At 55.4% G+C, this 11454-nt stretch overlaps 1 protein-coding gene across 1 annotated transcript in view; it reads right to left on the reverse strand.

The window, feature by feature from the left end:
• POU2F3 (POU class 2 homeobox 3) overlaps positions 1 to 2645 on the reverse strand; it is a 74215-nt gene extending 71570 nt beyond the window's left edge. The window contains exon 1 of the mRNA XM_014855705.3: positions 2358 to 2645. Within this exon, the coding sequence (XP_014711191.1) occupies positions 2358 to 2385 (28 nt within the window). The 5' untranslated portion in view covers positions 2386 to 2645. The remainder of the gene's footprint in view (positions 1 to 2357) is intronic.
• Positions 2646 to 11454: the final 8809 nt, after the last annotated feature.

An 11454-nucleotide genomic window follows, 5' to 3' on the forward strand; every position in this document is an offset into this window, starting at 1 on the left:
ACTGTGAGGGGGAAAATCGAACTCCAAAGAGACTAAATTTCTACAAAGAGGGTGATGGACTGAGAGACCTGAGACAGGGACCCATACTGAGATACTCCATAGAGGGACCCTCCCTCACAGACCCCACAGCAGAGCCTACACTGAAAGACCCTACAAAGATGACCCTGAAAAGCCCACCAAGAAGACCCAGCAAAGAGAATCCTCAAATGGAGACCAATCACAGAAACTCCACAGAAAGTCCCAAACTGAGAGATCTCTTTGAGGTGCCACTGAAGGGGAACCAGACACCACAGAGGGGCCAAGACAGAAACCTCAAGGAGGCCTGGACGGCCCTGAGGCCCAGGCTACAGAAATGGGTTGTGGAGGGGCAGAAGTAGCTGTAGAGAGCTGAATCGGGGACCCACCCTGAGGAGTCACCCGCCTTGGGGTCAGCACGATCTCCCCCTCTGTGTCTGGAACCCCTTTGTGTCGGCCTACAGTGGACAGGCATGAGGGAGGCATCTGGGCTTCTGAAAAGCATCAGCCTGGAGCTTCCTCCAAGGCCAAGGCATGCAGGCTTGGCCTTCTCACCTCTACCTCACTCACTGTCCTCCTCTGGCTGGATCCTCTTAGACCCTCGGCTGCTTCCCTGCTGGGTCCCAGCTGTCCCACCTCCTCCCACTTGCCCCAGAGCAGGAGCCCTCAGTAGACAATGAGGCGGAAAACCCCCAGGAAGTCTCTGATCTTGATCCTAAAGAACTTCCCGCTGGGGGCCCACCTTTCTGAAGCCTTGCTCCCATTCAAACGTGGGTCTTCTTGGTAGGGGGTGAAGAAAGGAGAGCAGGGATCTGCCCCAGGTCTGCCCAGCTCCATGTGGGTGCCACAGGGTCTGGCAACAGACTTTCTCCAAACATTGGATGACACCCAGTTGGATGGTTCCTTCTGCCTTCCCTGGCCCTTCCTGGCACATCCTGGCACCTGGAGATCCACTCAGAGTCAGCACCTCTCTGTCAGCCTGCCTTTCTCTCGGCCCAGCTGGGACTGCTCTGGGGAACTGTGGACCCTGTGTCTCCTCCGGGCACCCACTGCTACTTGTTTTCAGGATTGGTGGGCTCCAGCCTGCTCTGTGCCTTGGGGCGCGTCCGGAGAATTGCCTCCCCCCACTCTTCCTCCGCACTCGCCCAGGAAGGAAAGCAGGTAACAAAATTCCCATCAACAGCCCTGAAATCCTAACCAAAGGGCCTTGGGTGCTGCCCCTTTGCAAGGTAAGTTGCTGGTCTGAGATGGCCATTCAGGCTCAGCGTTCTTCACCTCAAGCCTGTTCTCTGCTCAGGCCCTCAGACCTCCAGATGCCCACCCTTCAGGATTAGCTCCTGTTCTAGGCTGGCTGTGAAAGGAGGGATCAGCAGAGCGAATGGAGGGGCCTCCATGTCCATATACCATTCATGCAGGGGAAACGACTCCTGGAAAAGCATTTCCATCTCCTGGGTTCCCACCCCTGAGGAAAAGAGGGCTTGGTATCCGAACCCATGGGACATAGAATACAGAGGAGGTATCTGTCATCACCCTCTCAGACACAGAGATGGAAGCACCTATCCCACAGGCCCCTGGGCAGGCTGCTCCTCCTGTGGGGTCCCACAGAGCTGCTGAGCGGCACCTGCACACAGACTCCAGCCCCACCCTGCACTGAGCCTAGAGCACCGCCAAGACCCACAGACCATGTGAGTGGGCACACCTTCACACACGGGGTCTGCGGCATCTCTTCTCCCAACGCGCACGGGAAAGGTAGACTCACCTCTGATATGCACGGACACATGCTTCCAGAAGCCCTAATCAATACATGTGTGGCATGGCACCTGCCCAAGGTGTGCTTCTATAATTGTCTGGCCCCACTCACTCCTCCTGGGTCCCCCAGCCCACCCCCAGCCCTTACAAATGTCACTTTGCCTTCACTTCACGTAAATGCCAGGGACACCAAACACATAACATGTGGATACATGCATTTTCCTCACTTATGCCCTCCCAGGTCCACACCCCTGGCTGACTGAGTGAGCCACCCTCTGCAATCAGGGAAGAGGGCGACCTCACGGAGACGACCACAGTTCAGCTTACCCAAGTAGCACACATCTGCCACTCTCCAGCTGTGAGAGAGTGAAGAGGGTGGGCTTCAGAATCTCTTTCACCCCTGCTGCAGCCCCCGCCCTCATTCTTTTCCAAGGTCCCCCGGGCATCTGCCTGCCTACGCCCGCCCCTGGGTGACCCGCTATCCACACTGCCCTCTCCTGGCCGATGGGGAATAAGACCCCAGAGCACGGAGCCCCTCGGCCCCTTCCCGCGCGCAGTGACACCTGTCAGAGCTCACTGCCTCTGCCCCTCACCTGTGTGCATGGGTTCCAGATTCACCATCCTGCCCCAGGAGGGGCCAAAGCCAGCTCCCCCCCAGGCCCCTCGAGTCTGCCCCAGCCGGGCCCCCGGGGAAGCCAGGGTCTCCTTCCTCCCGTCCCGGCCGCCGCCGCCGCGGGAGCCGCTGCCGGAGCCGTCGCCGCCGCCGTCGCGCGCTCCGCTGCTCCCGCCCGTCCGGGCAGCCCTCGGCGCGGCCAGGATTGCCACACTCCCCAGGTGAGCACGCGGCGCGGCGCGGCGCGGGGCGGGGGCCGCCGGCCACGCCCCCTGGCAGGGCCCCCGCTCCTGGCCCCGGGCCCATGCAAAGCGGCGATTTGCATACGCGGAGCTGGGGGCCGGGGGAGAGGGCAGGGGGTGCTGCCGGGGCAGGTCCCGACCCCGCGGAACACCTGTCTGCCCCAACCGGGTCTGGCGGCCTCTCCACACCGCGCCCGCAGAGACCCGGACTCCTCGTCCAGCTCGCCCTTTTTTCGAAGGCCTGGCGAATTATCCAGCCTCGGCGTGAGGTTCGGTCTGGACAGACTTCTGAAGTGTAAGCGCTGCAAGGAGCCTGGAGTGTTTGGAGAAGCCATAAGGGTGTGCTGGAAAGAATCTGGTTTTGGAATCTTTCCTCTCAATTGCTTACCAGCTGTGTGTCATGAGATAAGGCTCTCCACCACTCTGAACTCATTTTGCTCGTCTGTAAAACGAGACAGGTACTAATCATAACTGGCCTCTGTCTACGCGGAGTTCACAGGTGGCCAAGCTCACGTAACCCCCAGACACCCTCACGACATGTGGGGCCTAGCTGGAGTCCAGCTGATGATCGCACTTCCGGGGGGAAGACACTGCCCCTTGCCTGCCCCCAGTCCCAGCTTGCATGAGGCTCTATGAGAGGATGCTATGAAAGTTATTTACTAGTGTCAGCGGTTGTGGGAACAGCTATGTCCCTCATCTCCAGAGCTGGGAAGTGACTTGTCCAAAGGCACCCAATTCCCTAGTGACAGATGGAGCCTGGCTGGAGTCAGGTCTCTGGACTCTCACTCCAGTGCTCTTTGCAGCACCCATCATAGACTCACCATCTGAGCTCCGCCCACCCCTCCCCTCCACTCTTCAGGTCCCAGGAAGTGGTGCCAAGACCCAGGCTCCACCTGCCTGTAAGCCCAGAAAGCCACATGCAGACAGGGCACAGGGCCTCACCTTCCTTTGCAGACAGGACTCCCTGTGGACCTGCCTTTGCCTTAGTCTCCAGGACTATTTCCTGCCCACTGAACAGGTCCTGGGCTTTTCTGCCACTGCCTTGTTTACAGTGTTTTTTCCACCTGGCGTGTCCACCCACCCTCCACCCCAGTAACCCCCATTATAGAATCCAGCACCTACTGAGCTTCCACTGTGTTCACCACACTTTAAAGGCACGTGATCTTGTATAGTCCTCATAACAACTTGTAAATCGGATGGTTACGATTTCCATTTTACAGAGGGGGAAAGAGAGACAGAGACTTTGACGTGCCCCGTGTTGCACAGCTGTATCAGGGCTCCCGTTCTAAAGCACAGCATGCCACTTCCTCAATGCCCAATGCACCGTTCAAATGCCGCCTCCTTTCTGGAGTCGGAAGTGAGCTGATCAGGCTTTTACTAAATTACCGTAACACTGCAGTGTTCTTAACAGTCCTTGTGGCGGATTCTGTGGGACTTTTCTCTCCTACCCCCTGGGTGTTAACTGATCGGCTGCCCCCACAGCACCAAGCACAGTGCTGGGTACACAACAGGTGTCAGAGAGGGCTCCGAGGGTGCCACAGTGGCCCCAGAGGAATGGAAAGCGTTTAATAAGTGCTTCTTCAGGTCCACACAAACCGCTGTCCCCTAGTCACATAGTCCTCTCTTCCTCCCGCTCTTGGCAAGACGGGAAGGGGCTTTCTTACCGTTTCTTCTGGCTGGGGGAAGAGATCAGGGAAGGCTTCCTTGAGGCTGAATGAACCCTGGGATCCCCCTCAGGACACTTCCAGACCGTCCCTTCTCTCCCTCCGCTTCTCCTTCCTTTCCCTTCCCTCCTCCACTGCAGCTTCGGTCCCTTCCCTGAGGTGCATTTCTTATCTACAACTGCATGTCACCTGTCCTCATGCTAGAAAAATGCCTGCGCATAGTTTATATACCCCTTTGTGCTTGTGATTTCCATATCTCTATTTGCACAGTATTTGCATGGCCATGTGCACTGAGGGTCTGATTCTCCGACCACCATATCTGGGACCTGTTTCTCTTTTCCATGTGCAAAGTTACATTTCTTCTCTGGGCTTTAGTTTCCCAGACAGCAGAGGGGCATGTACCTAATGATTTCCAAGGGTCTTCCAGCTCCAGCAGCCTAGGATTCTAGGGTCCCAAGGATGGGGGTGGGGGTGGTGCTGTTGGGGATGGGGCCCACTGGGGCAGAGACAGGACCTTGGAAGTTCACAGTTGGAAGGACAGCTTTGGATTCCAGACATGGGGTGGGAGGATGGGAAGGTGGTAGGGGGTGGAGGTGGGGAGAGGGTGGCAGGTATTACTTCAAACTTCATTCATTTACTAATTCCTTTACTCATTCATTCAATAAATGTTGGTTGAGTACTTCCTATATGACAAGGGAGGTGCTACATGTTGGTCATGAACCTTCTAATTTAGTCAGCATGATTTTAGAAGGAAGGTGTAATTTTTAGGCTCCGTTTGTGGATGGGGAACCTGAGGTTCAGGCAGGTTGACGCAGCTAGTAGGTGATGGAGTTGGGATTTATACCAGGTCTGCCTGAGTCCAAAGCTGGTGCTTTTCATCTCACCCTCCAGCGTCTGAGCCTGAGTCTCACCTTCTCTCTCCTCCTTCCATGATTGTGTAACTCAAGGTGAAAGGAAGCTAGATATCATTCATAGGAAGAACTGGAGGTCCACAGGGGAGGCACTTGCCCAGGTCCTTGGGGAGAGTCCCAGCACAGCACAGACCCTCGCATTCTCTCTGCTCCTCCTTCATATGCCCCTCCTGGGTCTTAGACGGTTGGCTGGGTTTGTGATATGTGTGTACGGGGCAAGGGGTAGGGTAGGACAATTTTTATTCCTTCCTTCTCTGACTTGCTTGATGATCACTTCAACTAGATGAACCAGAATGGGAGCACAAAAGACCCCTTTCCTTTATCCCTCCGTCCTTCCAGCACTCAGTCTCCATGAAATCAGCTTTTTGAGTTCTGGGTGGATGGGAGGTGGTGGGAAAGGTGCCAATCTTCTGGGCCTCATACTCTCTCTCTCTATTTAGCCTGGGAGACGAAAAGCTGTGGGGTAGAGGAGAGAGATAGAGGGTTGCCTGGAGGTTAGAAAGGAACAGAGAAAAGAAAGGGAAAAAGAAGCAAGGACAGGAAATTTCAGTGCCTTTGGACATCAAAAGAGTGATATGCAAATTAAATTCAAATTAAATGCAAATGAACCCACCCTGCCTCCCTTACCCGCCTCTCTCAACAACTGGAGGACTTTTTCAGAGTAGCCAAAGCCTTACTCCAGGATGCGGTCAACTCAGACCTCTCCCCAGGTCTTCCTGGTCCTCCTGGGGTGACATCTGATTCCCCTGGCTGCACCTCTAGGAATTCACTAGCTCCCCACGTCCCATTTCTACTTGAGCACGCTATTAGCTTCTTTTGCTTCCAGGACAGAAGGTTCTAGGAGTCAAGCATCCCCTTCCGGACATGTTGCTGGAAATGGGCTATAGCCCTGGAGAAGGTGCTCGGGGGAGGGGGGTGGGACCCCAGCACTGTTCCCCACCTCAGCAAAGAGAAGTAGTCTTCTTGGCTGTAGGCTGTGCTGTTCACTCTCATTTCCTGTCATGTCAGCTGGATTGAGTCGTCAGGGCTGGGAGCAGGGTGGAGAGCGAGGCGTCCTGGAAAGTCACCAAGCAACAAGTCCTTTCTAGCTCATTCTGTCTGCCAGATGGGCTCCCAGAGCGTGGGGGTGCTGGGTGGGGGTCAGCTCCCTGCCTTGGGGCGACCACAGGGAATGGATCCAGGCTCAGGCTTCCCAAAAGAGCAGATGGAAGGTAGGTAGAGGCCAGGAAGAACTTCCAGGCCTCTTTTAAGATGGCACCTTGGAGTCAATCCAATGGTGCCAGAGGAATATTGCAGACCAGGGGCGGAGCTCATAGTGTCAGGGTGATAAAATGAGAGGTGCTCTGGGAACGGGATAAAGCAACTGTTTCTGGGGAGTAGACTGGAGAGGACATGGGAGCCAGGACACAGAGCTATCCCCTGCCCCTGACATCTCTAAAGCTGAGCCCCCAACCCTGGACATCCCACCCCACCCAGGTCCCAGCCTTCACTCATGTCCAGGGGGGGGAGTACACGCAAACTCATTGCCCATCTTGTACTTGAAGGTTCCGAATAATATGTATTTAATTCTAAAACAGCGTGACAACTCTGTCTTCCAATGAACTTTTTGTTGGGCCTGGGTCCAGCCACCCTAATTGCACCATCAGCAGAGCTCTGCCTCAGTGAGCCCTTTCCTGCCTGCCCCACCTCTCCCGCCCCAGACCAGCTCCACCACCTAAGCCTCCTGCTCCAACTGCATGCTCAGGGCAAGTCTAAGCCCAGGGTGCCCTCTTGTGGTGATGGGTGTGTGACCCTGACTTGAGCACCCACCTGCAAGACTGGAGAGGTCTCACCACAGTCCTGAGCTGAGTGCCCTCCAAGATGGGGGACCCACAGGTGGGGGCCCCAGTTCCAGGCAAGTTGGAGATACTGAATTTTAGTTTCAGAGTGCTGTTGGGTCTCCTAGTCCATGATCCCCATCAAAGGCCGGAATTTACCCTGTGACCCCAGTTGGAGTCAGCCAGCTTCAGCCCAGTGAATGCAGTGACAGGAGCCCTGGGCCTTGTTGGGCTGTCGGTCCTGTTGCTGGACAGCTCTGCTGGTTAAAATGTCCTACCTCCCACACTGCCCTCCTGGGCTTCTGAGCTACAGGCCAATCCTACACTCCCACGTAGGTCAGCCATCCGTCCATTCATCCACTCAGAATGTGTATTGATTACCCACTGGTGCTATGCTTTGGGCTGGGAATGGAACGGAGACCAGACACTGTCCCTGTCCTCAGGAAGCTCACGGCCTGGAGACGCTTGTGGACCAGAGACCAGGCAAGCCCCTCACACTGTGGCACATGCTCTAACAGGGAAGTAGAGGCTGGTACGGGGCCTGCTGCAGCACACGCCTCACCCAATCTGGTGATAGGCACCACGAAAGGCTTCCTAGAGGAAGGGACATCTAAGCTGAGGTCCCCAGCAAAGAGGAAGGAGGTGGGAGTGGGAGTAAGCCGTATGAGCAAAGGGAACAGCGTATGCCAGGAGGGTGTGAGGGCCATTGGGGCCCCCAAGTAGTGTGGCTGGACGATCACCAAGTACAAGACACAGAAAAACACAGGTGAGTGAGGGTAATGTTTGTGCGGGAGGACCTTGAGTCGGCTCTAATTTAGGTGGAAATAACCCACCAGTTTCCGTAACAGATGACTTGTTACTGATTGCACATAGTTGAGTCGTGACAACTAGGTTGGGAATTGCTGAGGACAAGGAGGATGCTGGCAAGAAGTTTAACTGTGAAGAAACAGGGAGGAATAGGGCTGAGGTGGAGAAGGGCTTGGGTTTGAGGTGTTTTTTATTCTGTGTTTTAGATGGGAAAGATTTAAATACTCTCAGGGCTGATGAGAAGGAGGCAGGAAAGAGGGAGGAGGAGGAGGTAGAGAGGCGACAATTTCTGCAGAGAGGGAGGGGGAGGTGCTGGGAGACAGAGCCCTGGGGTGGGAGAGAAGGGATGTTCCCCCACGATTATGACAGGAGAGAATCCCGAAAGGCAGGTGTGGAGCACAGGTAGGGTAGAGATGCTGCATCCCACCCCAAGCCTTCTGTTTCCCGTGATGTGGGAGGGGAGGGGGCCGTGTGGGCAGTGTCACTTCATCTGGCCTCTCCCTGCCTGGGAGTCAGGACATTCTCCCAGAACGACACATAGCAGGAGTCAGGGCCAAGGCTTCCCCGGGGGTGTGGACGCCACCCCTGAAAGGCTCTGCAGGCCTGGATCCTGAGGTAGCTTGTGGCCTGCTGGTCCCTTGACCGGAAACCCCCTGTGGTCTGGACCTTCTCCTGGGGAGAGTGTGCACTGAGTCCCTGCCAAGTCAGCCTGCTTCTCCACCTCACTTTGGCCCCCTTCCTTTCCACTGTCCATTCTCTGGGTCCCCAACTGGGACCATAGTTGTTGTCAGTCAGGGTCTCTGCAGGAAAACAGAATCAACTTGACTCAGAGTACCTTTCATGAAGGTAATGCTTGCTTTAGAGGGGCGAGCAGGGTGAAGGGAACCAGAGAGCAGCGGCACAGGGAAGCGAGGGCAGAAGAGGCAGGAGAGGGAAATGATGGTCCAGGAGCCCAGGAGGTCTGGAGCGTTGGAGGAAGGAAGTCAAGGCAGAGGTGTGGTACAGAAGCAGCAAGGGGCAGGGATACAGGTCCTGAGTTCTCTCTTGTCCTGCCCTCTCACCTCTGGTGCTTCTCACTGGCTGAGCCAGACATGAGGGAGCCCAGGTGAGGCTGATCCAGAGGTGGCTGTCCTGGGGCACAGAGCAGGGCAGAGGAGGGCAGAGGGTGAACGGGGTAGGGGCAGGGGGCAGATGGGGAACAACCAGCACTCCCGTCACCTGGCTGCAGTCAATGGCTTGACAGCTGAGAACGAATCCTGAAATGCTTTAATGTTTCTCACGGTCCAAGCGGCAAACAATTTATGATAAAATCGAATGATGCAAGTGTGATGGTCAATTTTATGTGTCAGCTTGGCTAGACTCTGGCACCCAGTTTTTTGGTCTAACACTAGTCTAGATGTTGCTGTGAAGGTATTTGGTAGATGGGACTAACATCTACAGTCAGCTGACTTTAAAAAGGAGATTACCCTTGACAGTGTGGGTGGGCCTCATCCAATCACTTGAAGGCCTTAAGAGCAAAAAGTGAGATTTCCTGAAGGAGAAGGAATTCTGCCTCAAGACTGTAACAGGGGAATCCTGTCTGACTTTCCAGCCTGCGCTACAGATTTCAGACATCAGCTTTTGCCTAAGCTGCCAGCCTGCCAGGATTTTGGACTTGCCAGGCCCCACGATTGCATGAGCTAATGCCTTAAAATAAATTTCTTGCTTTCTCTCTGTATCCACTGGTTCTCTTTCTCCGGGGAACCCCTACTGATCCAGCAGGGATATGGGGGAAAAGGGCCTCTCAGACACTGCTAGTGAGAGTGCACGCTGGGACAGTCCCACCTGGAGGGCCATCTGACATGATCTACCAAACACTGGCCCTGGCAGTTCTCCATTGTTACCATTTCTCTACAGTGTGGCTTGAAAGAGCAAGTCACAGGGAACAACTCAGTCCACCAGTAGCCGTATGGCTAATAATCCTTGGTAGAATGCCAGGAGCAATTAGCTGTTGGCTGCCAGCGTCGGGGAAGACCTCAGAGATGCTCCAGCAAGGCCCCCCGTCAGCAGGTGAGGGAGCGGGGGCCTGTAAGAGGGTGCCCCCCCAGATTGCTCAGAGCTGGGACTAGGCCTTGTTCCTCACGTGAATCTTAGCCTCAAGCTTTGCTTCTTGGGTGTGGTCCTTGCCGACTTCTGGCCAGACTCCTTGGCGGCCCCGCCCACCACATCCAGGTCCCCTGAAGACCCTAGGCAGACGTGCCCCAACTGTGGGGCCCCACAGTTCCCCCACCTCAGGCTTCCCTTGGCTAACAACACTCCAGGGAGAGGAACCTGAAGAAAACTCACGGAAAGTACAGCAAGGCCCAGCCCAGGCCAGGTGATCTGGCACCACTTTCATCTTCTCTGGCTTGAAGGGGCTCTAGTGAGGTCCCAGCTCTTGGTCTCCCACCAGAGGGCCTTGCTTACTTTGGCAAAGGGGAGCTTTGGGCCCCCTGCCCCATGGACTCAGTGGTTGCTCCCGCAGGACTGCCCCCAGCAGCTGCTCCCTACCTCGTACTTCTCCTCGTCCACCGGTAAGTGAGCTGTGCTCTCTGAAGGTCCAGCTGGCCCATCTGATGGACCCATTGGGTTAGTAGGTGTATGTGGAGTAAGATGGCCAGGGGTTGGATCCCAGCCCTAACTAGCTGTCCGACCTTTGGCAAGTCACACAACTTTATAGGTCAGCCACATCTATAAAATGTCACAGAATTACTAAAGGAGCCAATGAGCTAATTTATATGAAGGTACTTTGTAAACCTTAAACAGCCAGAGAAATGAGTACTTGCTGTAAGAATATTATCTCTCCAGATGTTTCTACACGTCCACAAAGGCCTCCTGAGGAAAGTGGGGCCTTGTCTCAAGGTGTCTCTCAAAGAGCTGACCGTCGACACCTATTTACATGGTGGGTGGGGTGCGAGGTGCTTCTCCAAGTAACCTCCCCACCCTGAGGAAGGGTTGGGGCTCAGGCCTGAGGCCCTGGATTGGAGGGACAGGAGGAAAAGGCCCAGGAACAGGGCTGAAGCTGGTCTTTGAAAACAAGGAGGCACATCCACCTGAAAACGATGTCTCCCCACCGACCCTGACTTGACCATGGCTAAGCAAGCCTGGCGTCACTACAACCCCGTGGCCTGCACAGGTTCAAGTGCAGGAGCAGCCTGTCCTGGGGGAGCTGGGGAGCAGAGTAAGGGAGACGGGCTGCAAGCTCCTCCCTCCCTCCTGGAGAGGCCTGGGAGGATCTGACTCCCCCCTCTCCTCCCTCCTAAGGAGTTGGGTCCCCTGGAACTTTCCCAGCTCCTGAAACACTCCAGTCTCTGCCCTGTGCTCACACAGCCCCCTTGCCAAGTTCTTACCATCCTTCAGCCTCAACCCGTGTCGCATCTCGTGCAGGAAACCTTCCCCCATAAATTCAGCCCGCATATCCCTCCTTCTCAGAAGTCTTCCAGGGCCCAGCCCAGCACTTCCCACCACAGCCTCTGCATGCTGGGAGATACTTCTGAAGGGAAGGGGCTGTCATGATGTCTGGTTTAGTTGTCTCAGGTTTATAGATGAGGATGTGCCTGCTCTTTTCACTAACAGTAACAAGATCTATAGTAATAGTTAACACCGTGAGCGCTATGT

Source organism: Equus asinus, chromosome 20, assembly GCF_041296235.1.
Source record: "Equus asinus isolate D_3611 breed Donkey chromosome 20, EquAss-T2T_v2, whole genome shotgun sequence".
Taxonomy (NCBI): Eukaryota; Metazoa; Chordata; class Mammalia; order Perissodactyla; family Equidae; genus Equus; species Equus asinus.